Here is a 23,274-nt window from a genome sequence, read left to right as displayed (position 1 = left end):
TTAAGGCGCTGGACTGCATCACTCTTCCACTAAAAATCTCCAGATAAATTTAAATCATTTTACAATTAACTTCTGAAGATGGAAAGTACATCTATACACTAACTCTGAAAACATTTAGCTGTGCTCCATGTGAAGTCAGGGAGCAGTGCATCAGCTCGAGCCCCAGCACTGCCACACACCAATCACAGCCAAGAAAGCAACAAACTTTAGCACTTTTGGAACAAAGGCACAACCAGTAAGCGATAGGAAGTAACCCAGTTCTTTTTATCAAGTTTTTTCACATTCAGTTTTTAAGACCATCTGATGCACAGGTTTCAAAGCTGCATGGAAAGGAGCATCCTCCTGATGAAGTATTATCTGATTTTGGGATTGTTCCGAGTCTGGATGAGGAAGCACCATTAATTGCTCCTTATCAAAATACACACTTCTCTGCTGAGCTGGGAGTTGGAAGATTAGATGATCCTACTAAATCAGGGGGAATCCTCATCACATGAGGAGGCAAAAAAGACAGCTGTGCAGTGCAATGGAAGGCAGAAGGGAGCAATCACTATGTTGCCAAAACCTGAACTTCAGAAAACCTCCCCTTATGCCTACCATTTTAGGAAGACTAACAAAAAAACCCAACCAACCAAACAAAAAACCACGCAACCCCACAGCTTGTTACCTTTCCCTTATGTTTGTTCCACATCCCAGTTTTCCACAGAATTGCAATTCCACACAAGTTACGGGTAACTTTCACAGCTGCACAAGAGACAGACAGATGGATACAGGACAATACCTGGCAAGTGCCCTTACAAGCCTGACATAAGCCTGTGTATCTGCTCACACCATCAGATACAGCACAATAAAAGCTGTGTGGTCACTGTTAAGATTTCCACAATGACAAAATGCAGATACCAACAGCTGACAGCTGCTGTAAAGGAAACAGCTTGAGATGGGAGGCTCAGGAAATTGCTTTCCATCATTCCATGCACTATTTACATCTGGAATCTTGTCTCTGCAACCACAATGGCCAGAGATACTTGTGGTTCAGGTTTATGTTTAGGGACACAGCTTCATAGTTAAAGAATCCCACCAAATAAAGGTCCTGCCTGCCTTTACCTTCTCATCTGAAAAGCATGACTTTAGTTTGGGGCAAGCTCAGCAAAGTTAGGGGTCCTGAAAACAAAGAATTTGGTTTTTACAGCAGTTACAACTACTGGGGAAAAGGAAATTGCAGAAACTTATTTTCTGTATGGTACAGATCAGTACACTGTCATTTTTTCTCTGTATCATCACCTGTGCCTTGTTCCCTTATATATGCCTGCACAGCAATCAACAAGAAAAAAACCCCAATTCTTCAGAAATCCCAAGCTCAGTCCATTACTTACAATAATCACACAACCTAGTGAATGGTAGCACACTAAACCCCAATTTATCCAAGAGACAGTCTCTTCTTCGCTCAGAAAAGCAGCTCCTTAGTATGGGGTCAAGAGGACATCAGCGAGCACAACTCCTTCCAAAACCTGGTGCTTTTTAAAATACAAGACATGCTTCAGCTTTCAGTGAACCTGTCAACACCAACACAATAGCCCTGCCTTGAGCACTCTATTTTTAACATTTTCCATCCATGCAAAAGACAACTAATTAATAAATCTAACGGAAGTATAACTAAATGAGAGAGAGAGTTGAACAAAACTTTTTTCAGGGCCAGCCCAAATAACACGAGCACAAGCCACAACCGTAGGCAGACCAAATGTGTTGCAGGGATTACTGAATTACAAACATATATTGGCCTCAAAGACAGAAGAGATGCCAAAAACTGATGCCTGGTCACCTGGCAGCACATGGTGGAATTGAATCCAATGCAGAGGTCAGTGCACTATATGCTTATATAATGCAGTAAGCGTCATCTGGTATGGCTGCCATGGAGAATAGGTGCTGTAAAGGATAAAGCTGACCTTAAATAGCTCTTTATTTATTGGATGCATCTGGTTCCTTTAATTTTCCTGAGGATGTCTAGGATGACTGTAAATCAGAGTGCTTGCAGAGCTCTTTAACGCCCCTGGCCTGTGTACATGTGTGCACACTATCTTTAGCCAACAAGCCCTTGCTTGCCTTGCTGGCAGGATTCAGCTTGTGCTGCAGCTGGAGACACCCTGCTCCAGAGCAGTCACAAACTCACTGCCTTGGGAGGTAACGATGCATTCAGCATCAAAAATAAAAAGAACCAGAGGATTTTCAGTCTCTCCTAGGAGGAAGGAAGGGCTCAGCACTCCAAAAGCCCCAGCAAGACTCTGCAGCTTACGTATCACAGTGACTTCACATTGCGTTTGAAACTAAGCCCACTCTGGACAGCTTTCAAGCATTATCTGGGGAGGAGGGAGCTGACCCTTCACCACCTTTCCCCCAAATGTGAGCAAGAGGGAAACATGAAGTTGCACTACAATGCTGTGCCTGGCCTTGCAAAGGAGCTTTCTCTGATCTGATGAAAGAGCATCTGTCCACATGCTCTGCTTCCAAGCAGAAATAAACTAGAAATGTCCTTGGTGCACATGCTACACAAGCACCCCCACAACCTGAACACCCCATCAGTGATCCCAGTACCTCTTCCCAGCACATCAGAGGCAGCTCCAGGTCAGCAGATGGACTGAATCTTTCCAGCAAGAGTTGACTGGGCAGGAACTGTTGCATACCCATGGAAAAATGCATTGCTCTGGGGGTTTTCTTGCTCATCTTTAGCTCTGTGTGGGCAGGACATGCACTAAAGGGAGACCTCAGTAAGAAAAGCCCTCAAGTACGCTAAATTTGTTTTCCATTCCTCCAGGCACCCAGAAGATTAAGCAAGTAGGTGAAAGTTGCATAAAAAACCTCAACCCTCTCCCTAGGACCAATAAATACAGTTCATTTGCAGGATTAAAGAATAGTCTTTTTGTCCCCAAAATCAGAAGGCATTACCATTTTTATAACTATTAACTGCAAAGATCTATCACCATTCATTGGTTGTCTCTGTTTGCTTGAAGAGCAGCACTGTACAGGTGGCAGCTTACTTGCAAGGAAATCTCCTCCTAGGAGACACATATGCCGACTTTTGTTAAAAAGCTTCCTAAGAGATGAAAAGAAAGAAACACTGATGCAACAGCAAGAGCTGCTTTAGCAATTAACCCAAATCACTTCAGCCTCCCTCTCTCCTTATGTTTAACTCTTAGATATGCAATGAATATCAGAGGCACAAAACTCCTTCATGGACTTTATCTCATCCATCACTATGAGAACTTTGAACCCACAAACAGAAAAGCAAGTTATTACGGTGTTACTAATTCTAAAATGAGTAAGCCTATAATTTTAATTGCATTGGAACACACTATCTCCATCTTCAGCATCATTTATGGGAAATATTTACTTTCACATTATTTTTTTAATAGCTCTTTGTGATGAAAAGCTTTAAAAAGACAAACAAGTGGACCATCTATCAAGTCATTTTTCTAGTCTAGGTCAATCTGTTGCCCTTCAATCTACTCCCAGGCTAGTCAAGCAAATGCATAAAGATCACTTTGCCCATTTAGTGGGTTATTAATTTAAAAAAAACATACCTCATTATTACTCCTTATACAAAGTCAGCTAAAACAAGCTAGGACAGCTCAATCTCCAAATAAAGAGGTTTTGCATAAAGTAAAATTCTACAAGAATTCAGTTTTTTAACTTAAACACAGATATTAATGTCTTTTCTATGAAAGCCCTCCCCCAGAAATGTTACCTGATCTCTCTCAACCTTTTTCTCTTCTTTCTTGCTTCACCTAATGAGCTGCTTCCATGTGCAAGCCATAAAAGTGGAAATTTCAAATTGCTTGTTTCCTTCCTTTTACAGAAGTCTGAGTTTTGAAAGCTCACAGTAGCTTCTCATAATCCAAAGTCCACACTTTTGAGTTTGTCGCAACATCAGAGAATCTCAGAATTGTTTCAGTTGGAAGGGACCTTAAAGCTTGTTCCACCCTCTGCCATGGGCAGGAACACTTCCACTATCCCAGCTTGCTCCAAGCCTCGTCCAACCTGGCCCTGGACACTTCCAGGGATGGGGCAGCCACAGCTTCTCAGGGCGGCCTGTGCCAGGGCCACACCACCATCACAGGGAGGAATTTCTTCCTAATTTTCATCACAAGGGTCCTTCTAAAGAAAGTTTTAGGATGTTTTCAGAATTGGCTGCAACTAGTGTAAGTCTGTCCCCTGTCCCTGGGCTGTGCATCCTGGTGCCTCTTTCCCACCAGCCAGCGCTTACATGGCCCCAGGCACACCTCAGTATCACCAAGGCCACCAAAAGGTTATCTTTCCATCAAATTAACTGCTGGCACTTAAGCATGCAAACTGATCCAACCAGCCAAGGGCTTCGTGGTTCCTTGCCCCCAGCTGCAATAAGTGGGCAGGGCTGAGAGACAGCAGTATACCTTGAGGGGATGTGAGGCCACACCTTCATTCCCTGCTGCCCAGATTTCAAGCACCCCACTGAGCCCCAGAACAGCTATTCTGCACGATTCATGCACACAAAATGCTTCTGGCTTGCACTCCGTTGTCACAGCAACTGAACACAAAGCATGAATGTCAGCATGAAAGCCTTGGGTGGTGAAAGAAGAGAGGGGAAGCAGGAGATGTGTAGGACAAAAATGGTCTGGAGATACAGTACAGAGTTACATGGCAAGTCTTGGAGCAGCTCCTGACAGAAAACTCAAGTTTCCACCAGCTCATCCTTATGGCTTATACTTCATTCTGGAGAATTATAGAATGGTTTGGGTTGGAAGAGATCTTTAAAGGCCACCCAGTCCAACCCCCTTCAACAAGCAGGGACATCTGCAACTAGAGCACATGGCTCAGAGCCCCATCCAACCTGGCCTTGAATGTTTCCAAGGATAGGGCATCCACCACCTCTCTGGGTAACCTGTTCCACTGGTTTACCACCCTCATTTAATCCTTATACCTAGTCTGAATCAACCCTATTTTAGTTTAAAAACATCACCCTTTGTCCTATCACTATAGGCCTTGTTAAAAGGTCTGTCCCCACCTTTCTTATTAGTTCCCACTAAGTATTGAAATGAAGAAGTTTAATGATGATTTGATTGTTTTACCTTGGTAACATACATCAAAAAAAGTAGTGTGTGTTCTTTAGGCACAGTAATGATGTTCCAGGAATCCCTTACCAATTATTTATTAATCCTTTTTTAATTACTGATTCAGAATGACCAGTAATCTTTTCCAATAGGATAAGAATCTTCCCCTTTGAAATCTTTAAACACGCCTTTCTAAAGGATGCAAACAAAGCACACAGACCTAGGAGTTATGAACTCCTTTAACTACCAATGCTTGTTTACACTTCAAAACAAACCTCCACTATTATAACTTCATTAATTAACCATTACCTCTATGACAAAAAGCATATGATGTTCCACTCCACAAACCATCACTTGTCCTAAAGGCTTTCTTCTCTGCAGGGAGACGCAAGAATAAGGAAGTGGTTTCATTATCTACCTCAGGAAGCAGGACAGGCAGAAAGCCACCACAGATTTTTTTACTTACTTGGTTTTGAGGCTGCTCTTTTTTCACCTGACAAGATACCTCGTAGTACCACTAAAGCAACCGCCACTTCTTTCCCAAGGGCAGACAAACATCATGTAAGTTGATGAGGAACTGCTACACATAAGACACCTTTAACAGGCTCCATGCCTACTTTCCAGCCAAAACCTTTTGCCATCCATTACCATTTCTGGAGAGTTACCTCTGCTGAAAGTCAGCTTTAAGACATCAGCAGGAGAAAAGCAAAAGTTGATAGATTTCAACTGTATGCTTTAAAATAAGCTTCCCTTGAGCACAGGTACCTGAACAAAGCAAGACCAGAGACTGCTACAGGAACACACACTCAATTTCTCCATTCACATTTCAGACTCATTTCAGACCAGCAAATTTTTCAAGCAAGCCAGCACCTGTGTCACTCCTCAGAGGGGCATGACAGAGAACGTTTTACCCTGTTACACTAATCACACACAGAGAGTAGAGGTGTGAATAAAACTCTCATGCTTTCACATCCTCCATGGGTCCAGTGGCAACACCAACTCATTTCCTTGAGGTTTCTTCCCACTGGTCTCCTGCGGTTTCCCCAAAACCAAGAGCAGCTTTCTTCAGGGGGCCTCAGGAAGCAGTGGGGTGCTGAGCACTGGGAATGCCTGGTCCAAGCAGCTGTTTGTTTGCAAGAAGGACAAACACCAGCGGGGCTGCCAGCACTGCTGTGAATTTCAAAGTCTCATTAGATTTAGCCAGGCACAATTCAAACTTTCTGGTACACAGCACTAATGACACAGATTAGCAACTCCAAATTCTATCCCTTTGGCTGAACCACCTCTCTTCCCACAACAGCTCTCTGTACCCCGGCATTCAATACCACTCCCATCCATGGGACCATCCTTTCAAAACACTTCATTCCCTCCCACTGTTTTCAAGTCAACTTTGACTTTTTCTGAGTGATAGCAATAAAGAAAATCAGGATTTGTAGGACAGAAAGGCTGGAAAACAGGGTCTCTCCCACCCACGCAAGCAGCATGTTAATGTTCTAACATGCTGTTCACAAAAGAACATACCACAGCCCTGAAGTTACAAAACAGACTGAATGGCTGACATGAAAAAGGTGATAAATTCACAGGCAAATTAACGAGGAGACATATTCAGTCCAAGGTTTCACAACAGGAAGAACTGAGATTCTTATGAACATTTTTAACCTTTTCCACATAATAGTTAGTGACACTGTCCAGGCAGAGATCGGTGTCAGACCACAGCACTGTTCTAACTGCATATCCAAATCCTTGATTAATTAACCATTAAATTGCTGAGTAACTACAACAAAACCAGAGCAAACTGCTTCAAGTGCACCAGAAAACTAGCCCAGTGCCTCCCCTGACACAAGAGTTTTTACAAAGTCTGTACCCAAAGTTCTCAGTCTCTGCTGGTGACTGCGGTGCTCATGAGCTGCCAGTGCCACAACTGCACCATAGCTGCCCCAAGCAATTTTCAACACCATGGTACTATGAATTATAAGTAAAACATGACTTTGTCATTAAAAAACATGTTACTACCACGTTTTTGCTTGAACTTGCAAAAAATCAAAGCACAGAAAGGCAACAAACCTGGCTTTGGGAGTCTTGTGATATTCTTTCCCAGGGCTACCCACGTACTTTCAGAGCCACAGACAAATGCATTTTCCTAGAAAGCTCTAAATGTATCACTGGATATCAAATTAAAGATCTTCTAAGAGTGCCTCCTGGATTATTTTTTTATGAAACTGTGTTCTCCGTACTCAAAAACTGGTGGCAGTCTGCCAGGGAACTGAGAGAACCAACCCGGGGTGCAAAGGGGTGCCCCAAGTTCATGATTCACAGCCTTTCCAGCATCTCCCAAAAAAGCTGTTGGCTTCTCCTGACACACCTCCTACATCTTACAAGGAACAGAAGTACAGGAAAATACAGCTACAAGGAAATCTGTGGCAGAGAAAATACATCTTAAGTTGCTAGCAGTAAAAAAGGCCCTTATTTCCTAGAAGTGCTACGAAGCATTTGGAAAAGCTCATCTCTCTATCATTACTTCCAAAATAACCCGTACTTTGTTCCATAAGGAAACGGGGTTTAGCTGCCCCAGGACCGGCCCAGCTCACCCCCCCTGCAATGTGGGCCGGCCCTTGGAGGGAGGGTGTGAGGAAGGGGCAGCGCACACACAGATGCATGCAGAGTCACTCTGCTTATAAAGCAGAAGGGCGTTGACTCGTGTAATGCCGGTAATCAGTGAACTCATGCCTGCAGAACACGGATGGAAGGCACGGAAGAGCCATCCCAGTGCCCAGCAACCCTCCCAGCTCCACCTGCAACCCCAGAAGAGCAAGGCAGGGACAGGGAGGGCAAGTAGGGCAAAAACTAGATTTCATTAAGTAGACATTGCACGATGATAGTGGGTCCTTGCTTTATTCAGAGTTCACATTTCACTCTGGCAGCGGCACTGGCTCTGCAGCAGCTGCCCCATCCCTGCAGCCCCAAATCTCTTTACTCCAACCTTTCAATATCTTCTTCACAACCCTGCTGGGAATGAACAGTGTCAAACACTTGGTTTTATGACAAAAAAATTGCTTCAATTGACGAAAACTTGTAACTGCCCTTTGATGAGGGGCTCCCATCCCCCCCAATCCCTAACACATGCAAGATGAAAAACTACGGAATAATACCGAGCATTTAAGGATTTTGAACTTGCATTGTATTTCTGAGTCTGACCAAAATGAAGCCACTAGCACCTTGTCTGTACACATGTATAAAGCAGTGAGTGTACAAGGGCAGTGGCAATGCTACCCAGGCAGGCCAAGGCTGCTGCCAGGACTAGAACTGTGGGAGATCTCAGCTAAATAACCTCATCCCAGGAAGGGGGTAACCTTCCCAAACTGCACAGCTCAGGAACATCTCAGTACCAGGAAAACAGGAGTGGGAGGGAGGGGAAGCCCGAGAAGACTGCAAGGAGCTTCAGGAAGAAGAAAGGGAGAAGGGGGACAGAAAACACAAGTAAATCAAGTAGGAGGATCTGCAAGCTTTGAAGGACCACAGACTTCAGCAACAGCTTCTTAACAAGTTCATCAAGTAGATTCAGTGTTGAGAAATCCCTTGTGCTATGTAACTTCAGCCAGGATAGCAGGAGCCATGAGACCCAGGAAGGCAGCCAGCAAAAGCAGAGGAAGCAGCAGCTGGAAGGGAAGCATCAGCTGCTGTCACACAGTAAAAGGAGGTTGCTGGGCCAAGCCCAGCACCTCAACAGCCACAGCCAGGAGCAGGACAGAGGGAGACACGCTGGATCCCCACAAATAACCCACATTTTTTCAAAAGCTGAGAGGCAAGGGCAGCAGGCAGGGCAGCCTCACCAGGGCTACTCCCCAGGGGCCAGCCCGGCAAGCTGCTGGGAAGAAAATCCCATTGCAGTATCCCACCAGATGGGAGCATGCAAAGGACTGCAGATGAAAGGACTATAAATAATCATCATAATCAGAGCTGACCACACAGGCCCCAGGACAAAAACATTTTCTTTTCTCTCAGTCAAACAGTCCCACTTAAAACTGACATCAAGAAGCATTATAGTACTTTTTCCAGAAGGGACTGATTTTTCATTCCACTAAACTCAGTAAGAGATATGCCCAACACAAACTGAGCCTTTCAAAGCACGTGACTTATAGTCCACAACACTGTAAATACAGTATAAGAAAGCACCAAGCAAACAGCCCCTTTATCCCTCTTGAAGAGGTTCAATGCAACCATTTCAGTAAAAAGACTCCAAGACACGTTATCTTTTAATTCAAAGATAAGAAGGATTCACCTTCCTGAAACAAAGTATACAGGGAAGGGAAAGAATATATTTTTTTAAAAGTTAAAAAACAACCTGTTGAGCAACCCTGCTATTTTCCCCCCACCAAAATAAACCAAACCGGCCCAAGTGCAACATGCTGCACAAGTAGCTGTTCACTGAGGTAGGAACAAGGTCTTTTCTGATACCAAGTAAGTTGAGCTATAAAGCAGACTTTGAAAAAAAACTTGCAAGAAGAAAGCAGAGTGCTTAGAACTGGGCTGGTGCCAAGCCCAAACTCCACAGCGCTCCCTCAGCCTTGGAGCACCCAAAAGAATGAGCATTGCAGGCAACTCACGGGGAATCCAAGGGCTACCATGTGCAGCCAGCCAGTGCCTACTTGAACACACATGTGCTGAATGATCTCTGTTATCAAGCAGGTTTTAGTATTTGGTAGGTTTAAAGGACTTTGGGGTGGTTTTTTTAAGAGGTGATCATTCCATTACAGAGAGTTAAGAGCAATGTAAGGGTCAGGTCTGCCTCCTTTCCATTTCAGGCCAGGTGCCACTCCTGAAGCCATTCAACAATTCTGCACCCTGGCCTTCCCACAGGAGCATCTCAAGCCCCTGAGGATGAAATAGCCTTTTACCTTGTTCTCCTATAAAACACAGGATCCACTACAAAGCCAAGTCAGATAAACAGTTCTTCAAGCACACCAAAGTCTATAGCAGAAATGAGAACACTGCAGAAAGCTGAGCCAAGAACCCACAAACCCTGGGTCTTTTCAAGTTCTCAATCTCCACAAACACCTTAGAAGTCTTCCCCTTCCCCCACAAAAACACCAAACCCCCAGGCAACTGTACAAATAAGCCCTCAAGCTCCCTGGAAATGTACCTCCCATGTACAAGATGGTACTAGCTTACCTACCAGTGGAAAAAAAAAAAAGTCCAATAATAGGTTTTGGATACTATTTCTAAAAGAGGAAATCCTGAAATTCTCCATTGCCGAACACAGCTGTGTTGTGTCAGAACTGCAGGAATGATTACCACTGGAAACAGCTCTTTGATGACTATCACACTGGAATATCTAAAACAAGTAGAAGCATGGAAACAAAAAGTGCTTTGCCACCCAGCTGCAAAACAGAATGCTGAAGACCACTGAATAATAGATGAGGGAGTTGGTGGGGATTTGGGGTTTTTTGATGAAAGATGTCTCAAATAGGGCTGGGCTGGTAGAAAAAAAGACTGAGGCTTTCTTTAAATTTAAATAAAATTACCTTATTATTTCAGATCCTTTTACAGCTGATGAGTTTTCACCATTTTCCAAGCTCCTACATGAGAGAAATTCCTAGAAATGATCGTGTTTTACCTCAAAATACCTAAAAGCCCACCAAGGCTACCAGCAGCTTTCACCTTTAGTCTGGCAGGCTACAAAAGGCAACTTCTCCTCTCAGTATTCCTTGTCCTGTTTGACAAGTGCACATGTCTACTAGCAACAGCTCTCTAATCTCATGGCGTAGCTGGTTTGTCAGCAGCTGTCATGAAGCTCTCATCAATGCTGATGTGACAACCAACATCACCAGCACACTGCTAAAAACCTGATGTTACCAATGGAATATTGTGGACAACGAGAGCAATCCCTAGTACATCCTTTGGAAATGGCTAAGAGATCATCCTAATATTACAAAGAGTTTCAAACACAGTTAGTGATGTCCTCAACACAAGCAGCCACAATCATCCTTGACTTAAAGGCTGTAAAGCTTGATTAGAGACACATAGGGCTATGCTGTATCTGGAGGGGGAAAAACATATTCCTTTCTGTGTGGTGGGACAACAGACCCAGCAAGATTTCTGCAATTTATTGGAAAACTATGAAACTCATGTTATTTTCCGATCAAAACATACCATAGTAGCCACCAATAAGCAAGATCTTATGGTTAAGAGATGTGTAACGGCAGGCTGGAATGGTTCTTCGCAGGCTGGAGCTTACATGGGGAACAGCAGCTGAGGCTGAGCCTCCAACGGTTATTACGGACCAGAGATGGTGACTTTAGATGTGACGTTTAACATGCCAGACCCCATATCCCAGTTAATCTATGGGAAGAACATGGAGCCAGACAGTAAAATCACTCAGCATGGCCTCACCAGTGACGGTGAGCATTGAATTAGGGTCCCAGGACACAAGTAGGAGGTCTCAGCCAAACAAAGGTGGTAAGATTAAGGATAGTGCTCACAGTCCAGTTTTTAAGAATTACACTGAACCCAAGATCCAAGTTTCCCATCCCATCCATCTGCACTGGAAATTCTCTAAGTGTTTGCAGAGCAATCCCATTTTTCATTTCCATGGGAAGTGGCAGCCTGGGATTTTCACTTGCAGACTCAGAGAGGCCACAAGAGCCTTCCAAAGCCTCGGGCTGCAAGAGAAATGCCACCTAATAAGCCAGAAGCTTTTCACCATGCTAACAATTCTGAGCAGCAGTTTCAAAGGTTTAAACCTACAAAAGGAACTGTTTAAGTGTGTGAAAACCTGCGATTAATTCTTCTACCAACTCAGGGCAAGAACCACAAATAGCAGTTGGTTTTGCAGCAAAATATCACACAGTTCCAGCTCTCCCCACCCTCCAAAATAAGTGCTCTGCCATGTACAGTATTCCCAAAGGCATCATACCGTGGCATCAGCATCCCAAGACAGAGTAGGAGAAAAAACTAGGAATTTAAAGTGTACACAGGAAGTGATACCTTTATATAACTGCATGGAACAACTGCTGGCCATTAAAAGCCCTGATCTCTTCAGTACTCGTGTTGAAACCTGCAAAATGTAAATCAAGCCTTTGTGAGACCAACTAAAATAACATCTCCCCCAGGGCTCCACAAATACCGCAGCAAAGCCCAGGCTCCCGACACACCCTGAACACTGGCCTTGGAGCCGGAAATGCTCTCCCAAAGCCTTAATTACCACTCTCTGAGTTTTTAAATTGCAGCTATGCTAGGCAAAGCTTCATGTGCATACACCCTGCTTGCTTGCATTTGGTTTTACCACAGTGGTTCCCTAAGGAAAGCAGCAAACCGCAGCCTCATAAAGTTTTAATGGGATAACTGGCAAACTGAGGGCATCACTGCACTGAATAAAACAGAGCAACTGCATCCCAGTGGTATAGACTACCTACTTGATTTAAGTCACATTTTATAGCTCTCCCTTCTGAAAAAAAGCCACTGGTTTTCTGTACTAACTCAAAAAAACCTTGTCTGCTAAAACCAACAGGCTAATGAAGCCAGGGCTGAGCACAAGAACTGGCAACTCGCCTGGGTTTCCTTGTAAATGCCTTCAAATGGCAGTGATGCCCCAAACCATGCTTTGCCAACAAAGTATATATAACCAAGCATCATCGCTCTCCTCAGAGCCAAATAAAGGACTGAGTGGGTAGAAAAGGGGGAGGTGAGGGAGAAGGGCAATTAATTTCTTCAGCAACCAACAGCTTTTGCAAGTTTTTCTTTATTTTATATACACAAGACACCATCCAGCTTGGTGACATGAGTTTCCAGGCCCATCTATAGCAAGGATTTCAGGAGCCAACATGTTTTTAACCAAGGCAACCAGCAATTTTATCTCTCGCTGAAAGGCAGCCTACAAGAGGGCTGCTTCCAGTACTGAACACCGCCTCCTCTTCTGAGGCAATGACAGAAGAGGGAGGAATTGGTCTTTTCTGCCTTCCAGATAGTCCTAAATTCATAGCTGAGGCCACCAGCATCATCGGTCAAGCACATCTGGACACCATCCCTGCTGAGATGCAGCGGACAGTCTCCCACTCCAGGAACGCCAGACTGGACTGCTATGAGCTCACAGGCTGCTGATAGAAGTACAGCTGCTCTCACTGGAGATGGAGTCACCCCACCACAGAACAGCCACCAGCATGCTGAGGAGGCTGCCTCTTTGTCTCAGGAACAAAACACTGGGATCATAATAGCTGAAATCAAGCAGATCTGACCAGAAAGTAAAAGTGGTAGGGAAAAATGAGAGGTGGCTCTATCAAAGCTGCTTGGGAAGGGAATGCAAAGGCACACGTAAAAGTGGATAAAAAAGGTGTAGAAACAACAAAAAGCACAAGGAAATTAGAGCTGCAGAAGAAAAGGTGAGAGTCTGCTTTGAAAAATTATATGACATCTGAAAAAATGCAAACCTTTGCCCCAGCAAGAGCACCCAGCACCAAAAATACTCCATGTACCTCCATGCTGTCTCTTTTCCCCTTCTTCCAGTGTCCAAGGGAGCATCTTTAACACACAGTGTTGTTTCTGTGTGTCAGGGGTGTGAACAGCAATGCTGTGCTCAAGCGTATGTACACAAAGCACTGGGGAGATGCCAGAACTATCCCAATGCTCCCAGGACAAGCAAACAGCACAGTAAAAATACTGTACAACACTGTAAAAATAATGTGACACCCTAGCTTCAAAAAACAACACACTGCAAGGCCTTGGCTTCCATCTTCTATTTGAAAGCTGGCACCGCTGCCCCAAAGTTCCTTATTTTGGGAATATATGGGAACATAGTGGGAGAGAAGTGTTGGAAGAAAAAAAAGAAGACTGGCTGGGTCAAGTCTAAATCAGTAATAATTCTGAGGAAATGGAAAATGGGGGAAGCCAAGTGATACTTCTAAGAAAAGTGTCAGAAAGGACACAGCAGTGCTCTCCCCTCCTCTCACTCACTAACCTAACTATCCAGACACCACCCTGTGAACAGGTTCAGCTCCCCCTTCTCCTGACTTACAGCTGCAAATTAATGTCTCCAAGCCTCTTACTTAGGGGGTCTTAATACCTGCTCATACAAAGAAAAATAGCCTCCAGATGTTCCTGGTGCAGAGAGTGGTAATTACCCCAATACCCCTCTCTGCAGGGAGCACCCTAACTTCTGGACACAGATCTCATCTCCAAACACTCCCAGGATCTGAGCCCTTAACTCAGTAGTAGAGATCTCTGCTGTATTTTTCTGTATCAGGCTTTGTGCCAGCACCTAGTCCCAAAACTAAAGGTTTTTAAACTTGTTTCGAACTGCAAATTGTAAGAAAATTCAAAGAAATCCACATTCACATGTTGGCAACAGACCTGCAGTTCTTATTGACCTTTTGCAGGCCCTTCTGAAATGTTAATGCTGTTCTACATGGACTGAACATCGCTGGATGTTAATCAAGACATCTCAAACTGCCAAAAAACTCAGCACAGGGCAGCATGTGCATGAAACCCGGAGTTGATGCAGCTGGTCCTGACCAGGTGCAAAGCAGCACCAACCATTCAGGACACCAGTGCTTTCAGAAATGAAGGCAATTGCAGCATCAAATAAAGATACGGGTGTGAGCATAGAGCTTAATCCTCAAAGACCACACAGAACTAACTGCATGAAATGGCTTTGTGACCCAGAATGCCTTTATGTCCTACCGAGTACATAAATATTTGTCAAGCTCTTTGCCTCTTTCTCTTAGTGATGTCAATAATTAAGCGTCCCACAGACCATAGTGCCTGCAGGCACACAGAACCCAAACGCAGCACCCAGCAGCTCACTCAAAGATAGTTTGAAGACCTCACAAAAGTAGGGAAGAGCAATGCTGCAGAGTAATTTGGGGCATTTCAGGCTAAAAAGGCATTGTCAGAATTCAACAGCTCTTCCACCTGCCATGAACTCAGCAACACAGAGAGTCACACAGCAGACATGCAGAGAGCTTAATGCTTCGCTGTTGGTCATCTTAAAACCAACTTCTCCACCACCACCATGCCCAGAACAAGCTTCTGATAGGCTTTATACTAAAAATACCCCACCCAAAAACCTAACTAGGCAAAATCAGACCAAAAAACCCCCTCAAATATATCAAATTCTGCCAGGCAGCTTCTGCTTTCAAGTTGTACTCTACTCAAAAACCATGGTAAAGCAAATTCCCAAAGCTCCAAGAGCCTGCAAACAAACCCAGAACACAAGTGAAAGTGTTGCAATGCTACAGTATTTCAAAGATGCCGTTGTTTTCAGCAAAGAAATGTGTGCATTTCTTCAAAACCCAGGACACAGCACACTGCTCCCAGTTACTTCAGAAATACAGTTTTTCAAAGAACAGCCATATACATATGAGTGTGCAAAGCGAAGGATAGCAGTAATACAGATGGGTCTATAAGTTTTGCCTTGATAATGAGAATTACAATGATTCTTATTAAAAAAGAAGTTGAGATCAAACCTTAGCTTTCCAGGAGCCCTGTATAAAAATTCCAAATGTACAAAGAAAAGAAGATAAAGAGGCCTTAGTAACTACCTCTCTTTATTGGGACAATTAGATACACTTATGTGATATATTTATGTTGAAGCTTCAAACACAAAGAAACACTTTAGGGCAGAGAGGCACTCCAGGCTTCTGGGGCACATGGATGTGCTCATCAGGTGACCACTGGCAGAGGACTCCATGCCATCAACACCATCTCACCAATGCAGGTGGGAGCTCTCACAAGATCCAGCTCTCCAAGCCCTGACAATTTTTCCACTGAATTACACTGTTATTGATGCTAAACAGCTGCTCTTGATTAGAAGCTGTGAATGGCTGAAATGGGGCTTTCTTTAATATTTACTTGATTTAATGACATGAGGATATAAATTGTGTTTTCAACTTTCTGTTGGCTGGCTTGTCTTCCAGTTCTAAATGATTACCCTTCCTCCATGTCATGACAGCTTGAATAAGTGAATGAACAGAAAAGAAAAGCTTGTCCACAAACCAAAGTGAAGGCTAAAATACTTTATACCAAAGGAACCTCTAGAACTGACAACTAATCAGAAAATTCCCCTTCTTTTTTTGACTGGCTGTTACAGTTCAGCAGCAACGCTGGCTGTGGACACACCTAACCCACCCAGCAATTAAAGGACAACGCTGCCCCGGGGGTAAGAGGATACACAGCAGATGTGCCCTTGCACACCGTGATTTCCCAGCGTGCCTGCCACTTTTCAAACCAACATCTCCCACCTGGATCCCAAGCTTGTTATCTGGAAAACTCCACAATCCAATCCTGAGCTTGGCTGCGTTGGGTTACCGCTTGGACTTGATCTTAAAGGTCTTTTCACAGAATCATAGAATGGCTTGAGTTGGAAGGGACTTTAGGCTCATCTCATTCCACGCCCTGCCATGGGCAGGGACACCTTCCTACCTATCCCAGGTTGCTCCAAGCCCCGTCCAACCTGGTCTTGGACACTTTCAGGGATGAGGCATCCACACCTTCTCTGGGCAGCCTGTGCCAGTGCCTCACCACCCTCACAGAGAAGAATTTCTTCCTAGTACTTTTCCAGTCTAAATGACTCTATTATTGCTGGTGCACAGGGTGGGACATGATCACTGCAACCTGCTCCACTTCCAGCTGCCTCTGGCAGCACAGCTTCTCCTCTCGCAAACCAACAGCACCACCAATGCAGACTGCAATGGAGCAACCCCTGCAATATTCACTGGAGAATGGTGAAAATCAAGTATACCAAGCACTATTGGGCAGATGTGAGTAAACCATCACCTGAGGGGTGAAGAACCAGAGCAGGGCCAGACCCCTGGCTGAGGACATCCCAACACAACCAAGGGGTGCAGCCAGCATTGATTTAGACCTGGTGAACATGGCTGGGGACCTGCAGAGCAGGGATTTGCTGACACCCCCTGAACACCAGACCACCTGGGGCCTATTTATTGGCACTCACCCAGGCAAGGCCCCACAACACCGGTGTGCAGGCAGCCTGCAGAATCACAGAATAGGGCAGGTTGGAAGAGACCATAGTGGGTCATCAGGTTCCACCTCCCTGCTCAAGCAGGGTCATCCCAGATCACATGGCACAGGGCTGTGTCCAGACAGGTCTGGAATATCTCCAGTGAAGGAGACTCCACGCCCTCTCTGGTCTCTGTTCCAGTACTTGGTCACTGCACAGGAAAGTAGTTCTTTGTAATGTTCGGGTGGAACTTCCTGGGCATCTGTTTCTGCCCGTGGTCTCTTGTCCCATTGCTGGATCTCAGGGAGCAGAGCCTCGTCCAGCCTCTGAGCCCTACCTGCAGACAGGGACAGACAGGGATGAGGGCCCCTCTCAGCCATCTCCTCTCTAAGCTGAACAGTCCAACCTCCTTCAGCCTTTCCTTGTGAGAGAGATGCTCAAATCCCTCCATCATCTCCACAGCCTCCGCTGGACCTGCTTCAGGAGCTCCACATCTCTCTTTTCCTGAGGAGCCCAGACCTGGACACAGCATTCCTGATGTGCCTCACTAGGCCTGAGGACAGGGGCGGGATCAGCCCTGGAAGAGGTGACAATATTTGTCCTAATGCACCCGAGGACACCAGTGCGCCCCGGGCATGCTCCTGGCTCATGGACAGCTCGTTGACACCAGGACCCCCAGCTCTTCTCTGCAGAGCTGCTCTCCAGCAGGTCACCCCCAGCCTGGGCTGGTGCCCGGGCTTACTCATCCCCTGGTGCCCTCGTCCCCTCCCCACCCTTACCCAGGTGCAGGGTGAGGTTGACGGCGGTGGGGTGCTGCACGCCGGCCAGCATGGTGCGGCTCTGCCACCAGGTCGCGTCAGCCGGGCTGTTGTAGTCGGTGAGGAAGGCGGCACCGTGGCTCAGGTGTGGCTGGGCGGCGTCGCAGAGGTGGCAGGACTGGGTGACACCGGTGACCCCGGTCTGCACGCAGTACTCCTCGGCCGGCGTCCCGCACGTGTGCGTGGCCAGCACCGTAGCGTTGAACGCCGCGTTCACGAACTCGGGCATGCAGCGCTGCGCCCGCCCGCTCCGCTCCTCCGCGCACTCGTCCATGGCGCCGCCGCACCGCGCGGGCACCCACAGCCACAGTACCAAGAGCCACAGCGCCCGGCGCTCGCCGCCGCCCCCCATGGCGGGGCTGCGGGGGCACGGGGGACGTCGCTCGCTAGCCAGGTGCCGCCGCTCCGCGCCGGCCGCGGGCTTGGACGGGCGAGGCCCGGCGAGGCGAGGCGAGGCGGGGCGAGGCAGGGCGGCGTGAGCGCGGAGCAGGCCGGGAGCGGAGTCCCACAACGGAGCGGAGCTGAAGCCGCCCCCGCCTCGCGGAATGTGCCGGCTTAAAGCGGCGATGACAGCTGTGGGGCCTCTCCTAGCGGATGGGCAGGTTTCTTGCCGTTAGCCTCAGGGCAGTGTAGGAATCGCCACGGGAGTGACCACGGCAGAGCGCCGGGCTTATCAGCGCCTCCGCACTGGCACAACCGGCAAAGCTGCCCCTTTCACACAATCACAGAATCATTCAGGTTGGAAAAGACCTCCAGGGTCATCGAGTGCAACCGATCCCTGCCTTGTCAACCAGACCAGAAGCCTGAGTGCCACGTCGAGTTGTTGCTTGGACGCCTTGAGGGAGGGGGACTCCAACACCTCCCTGGGCAGCCCCTTCCACTGTCTTATCACCCTTTCTATGAAGAAATTCTTCCTAACGTTCAACCTAGACCTCCCCTGCTCAGCTTGTCCTCTTGTCCTGTCACTTTTTCACTGGCATAAGACGCCGATTCCCCCGGCTGCCCCTCCTGTCAGGGAGTTGAGGAGAGCTAGAAGGTCCCCCCTGAGCCTCCTTTTCTCCAGGTTGAGCCCCACCAGCTCCCTCAGCTGCTCCTAATGCTCCAGACTCTTCCCCAGCTCTGTTGCCTTCTTTGGACACACTCCAGCCCCTCAATGTCCTTCCTGAATTGAGGGGCCCAGAACTGGACACAGCACTCAAGGTACCTCAGCAGTGCCGGGTATAGGAGAAGAATCACTTCCCTGGTTCTGCTGGTCACACTATTTCTGATTGCAGGTGCCACTAGCCTTCTTGCCCACCTAGGCACACACTGGCTCATGTTCAGCTGGCTGTCGACCACCACCACCAGGTCCTTTTTTCATTTAAAGGCTTTTCATAGGGGAAAAAAAAAAATAGTTCCTCGAGAAATGCGAGAAAATTGGTTGCAGGTTGCCAGCTAGGCTATACCAAACCTGGATGGTTTGTGCCATCCAAGGGCATGATCCTAAGCAGATCTGAGGGGACCCACCTCAGCTACTGTAATTTCTAATGAACTTTTGGTTATTTCCCTACCTTAACCCAGATCTCTCTGTTGCTTAGAGGCATCAGCTCCGTCAGACCTGGCCATAGACTGCATGACAGCTTTTAGCTATCCTAAGATCTCTCTGTGACTTTTCAGGTTGAGGAATTGTGTAAAGATTGTGTAAAATCCAGGAATCCTGTAAAGCCAAAATGTCTCTGCCCATGGCAGGAAGTTGGACTTGATGACCCTTAAAAGTCCCTTCCAAACCAAACCATTCTATGAATCTCTAAAACTCCTTTTACAGGAGAAAGTGCCTCCATAAGCCTTCTCAGTAGGAAACTACTCCTCAAGACAAAATTGATAGGGAAGTCAAGGAAAGGCTTTGTAAACTTGGTTATATCCTGAGAAAGCCTGAATGCAGCCTGTGGCTGAAAGAACTGAAAAAATACAGTCTGTTCTGGGAAAAAAAATGCACATTGTTGTTTTAAAGTAAACACATGTATCCTACAGAAGTCCTTGCATTTAAGAGCCTGAGCCAGACTGTTCACAAGGTCTGCACAGCACATACTGGTCAGCAAGCCCAGAAATTACCCTGCTGCTGGGAGATGCTGTTATTACATTTGTGGTTGTTACTAAACATCAGTGTGGTGATTCCTCTTTTTGCCTCCCCACAGAGCATTAAGCTGGCCATGGTGAGAATGTCTGCGCCGAGGGTTCTCCAAGCACCCCCAGCGCCAGCAGAAGGGATGCCAGCAGAAGGACAGAGTCACCGCTGCCTCACTATTGTTCAGGCTGGGATGACACATCTCCAGAGGAAAGTTGGATTTCCGCTGCTTCCCCCACTTTTCCTCCTTTTCTGAAAACAAGCCATCTGTTGTGAAAGCAGTGCTGAGCTGATGCCATCAGGGCAGAAGCTCTGAAAACAGCATGCTGTTGGAGCTTCTTAGGTTCAGCAGCAGCCCTGGTGCCTGCAGCTGAGAGTGGACATGGCAGGACAGGCAGCAAGGAAGGCACATGGAACAGCTCGATGTGAAGAAGGTGAGGATCGGTATAGAGGTGAGAAGGGGGCAGGGACTCCAAGCAGGATCAAAGGGTGTTGCCACAAATCCCTATCAGTGACGCAATGAGATCATCTGTCCATATGTGGGAGGTATCCATACATAATGGAAAAAATTCAGCTTCATGCAACATTCTTGGGTTAAAAGACAGTCTTAGTACCTAATCCAAATAATTTACTTGAGTTTTGTAACTATTCAGTTTCCAACATTTTGAAGTACCTATATAGGACCATGCTCCACAGTTTATTTAAAGTCCTCCCTGACATTTTCATGGTACTGATTCTAATAAATCCTAACAAAGATATATTTGCTGATATTTACTATTTGCTATCAAAATCCACTCCCTACTCTAAATGCAATTTCACCTTAACATACATATTTAAAACACTGACAAATCAAGTGATGCAGTTATATTTCATTCAGTAAACCTACACTCATTTAACTGAAACCAGAATTAAATCTCATATCCCTGTGAAGACATGATTTGTGCTTTCCTTTTCCTTTTTTACCTACTGAAATAATCTATCAAAGCATTAACACATACTCCCCTTAAACCCATTTTCTTCCCAACACAGAAAAAAGTATCCTTGGGTAAAATAACCATGCCTTAAAAGCACAGAACCTGGAGAACTTCTCTGACTTTGCAATGCTTACAGGGGGAATAACAATAAAAATACATTGGTAAATAGTTACAACTGGTAACTCCCCTGATGCAGAATGAGTCATCCTGTGTGGCAGGAGTGCCCTGAAAGGAAGGACAGGCTATTTGATAGGATGGACACCTACAGTTAACCAGCTGTAAAATAAGGGTATTTGTGGATAAGCTTCATGACTGTGCTGGGCTCAGACACACATATTGACTGTAAGTTAATTGTTACTGTAAGTTTGCTGTTGGGATGGGTATGTTCTTACTTCAGTTTTTTTTGACATACACAGATTGGGTTAAATGATTGAGAACAAGTAGGGAGAGACTAAGAACAAAGAGAAGAATTGCAAAAAAGGAAAAACAACATAAAAACCTGATAGGAAACAGCTTTTATAAAAGCAACTCTTACAGGAAATTCTGTCAGCTCTCAGAAGGCCAGAACTCCCAAGGCTGGCAGTCTCACTCTTAGAATAGACCTCTTTTAGGGAAAAAAAAAATTTAATAACCTATGACAACAACAATGCTGTGTGTGCCCACAAGCAAGTTGAAATAATTCATTAGGAGCACTGTTGGCCTCTGTCCTTCTACAGCAGCTCAAAACAAGTGCTAGCACACCTATGTACCAAGATATTTGGCCCATTTGGGGCTTAGGAGGTCCAGAATGTTTTTCACAAGAGTCACGGGGCAGCACTCATTTTAATTTTCAGTCTTCCCATACTGATTTAGCATCAGCATTTCTTCAAGGACAATACATGTGCATATAGGAAAGGAAAATGTTAAGGAAAACTCAGAAATTTCAGACTGTGATAGCAGACCTTGGTTGCTCCGTGTGTGTCAATTATTAAAACAGATAAAAGTTAACACCCACAGAGAAAAAATCTCTGCTTTTGCTAATAAACGTAAATAGATAGTTTTAGGATCCCCAAATTAAAACTGTTGTACACCCCAACATTTCATTACCAGTACATAGATGTCAGTTTACATTAAAAAATGAAGGACAGAAAAGCCCCATGCTCACCATCAGCCTCATAGAGTTATCAGCCTGCAGAGGAGCCACCCAAGTAAGCTTAGGAAATGTCACTTGTCATAATCTGGCTGGTTTGGGCAATATAAGAAGTTTCCAGCAGCTTCCTGCCCTGCTCTCTGTCATGCAGGGGCTTCCTGCTGGCCCCACTGCTTTTCTCAGCAGACACGATCAAAACAACAGTAATCGCAGCAGACATCCACCCCACAGCCACCAAACAGCCAAAAAGACTTAAAAGAAAGTGAGTCAGCAGATCCACCAAAGAGTCAGTGCAGAAGAGTCAAAATTCAGAAAGACTGGGTGACAAAATTCAGATGATTTTACAGGTGGATGTGAAAAAAACCCTCTGCAGTTTCCAGTAGTGCACTGGGGACTAACACAGCGTAGGATTGATGTCACAATGTATGAGATACGCAATTTTGTATTAAAATAGGGCTGAAAGCCATCCTGCTTAGGAGAAATTCTTCTACAATCAAGGACAGGTGTGAAAGAAATGGGAAATTGTTTGGTAAATGGCCTGAGGTATTCACAATCAGTATAAATACAGAATAAGTCAAACAACCATACTAGTTACTAAATATTCGTATCGCATCATGATTTTATGGAAGCAGAAAGTTACTGTAATCTCATTAATAGAACTGAAAAACAGAAGTATTAGCCATGAAAGCAGAAGGTGTTTCATAAAATGGTTTATTTAGGTTTTACTTTCTTCATCACTCTTTTGCAGAATGTCCTAAAAAATCTTGTACAGCAACTGTGGGTAGTTGCTGTAAAGGTGAGTAAAAATGTATCTCTGAATCTGTTCATGTGAGGTAAGCTGCTTCTTTACAAGTTTCTGCAAACCCTGGAGAAATGAAAGATGTAAGTGGATTATTTTATCTCTTTTCTCAAGTGGGTCTGGGATGTAGCCTCATTTTCTCTTCTTAATACTGGTAATGTTGGGAAAAAAGGTGCTAAAACAAAAATAAAACATGAAAGGCCTGTGCAGCTTTTCATCTTCCTATTATGGATTCAAACACAGCCCACCCTTTTAACTTTTTAATGTATATAAACTAAATTCATAACCTTTTATTCCTAGCAGATAAGATTTATATAATTTATCTTTACTCCCTGCTTTTATTCTGCCATGCAGCCCTGTGCGGAATTTAATCAAACACATCTTACAGTCTACATTAGACTGTGGCAGTAACATCAGGACCC

General features: G+C 45.4%; 1 protein-coding gene across 1 annotated transcript in view; it reads right to left on the bottom strand.

Moving 5' to 3' along the window:
- LAMC1 (laminin subunit gamma 1) overlaps window positions 1–18,289 on the bottom strand; it is a 65,708-nt gene extending 47,419 nt beyond the window's left edge. Inside the window, exon 1 of the mRNA XM_042033802.1 lies at window positions 17,808–18,289. Coding sequence (XP_041889736.1) covers window positions 17,808–18,198 — 391 coding nt within the window. The 5' untranslated portion in view covers window positions 18,199–18,289. The remainder of the gene's footprint in view (window positions 1–17,807) is intronic.
- Between the last annotated feature and the right edge of the window lie 4,985 nt (window positions 18,290–23,274).

This window comes from Corvus kubaryi, unplaced genomic scaffold (assembly GCF_017639235.1).
Source record: "Corvus kubaryi isolate FWS band 111438036 unplaced genomic scaffold, C.kubaryi_AGA036_p1.0 37361, whole genome shotgun sequence".
Taxonomy (NCBI): Eukaryota; Metazoa; Chordata; class Aves; order Passeriformes; family Corvidae; genus Corvus; species Corvus kubaryi.
This window is presented reverse-complemented; position numbering and strand designations above follow the sequence as displayed.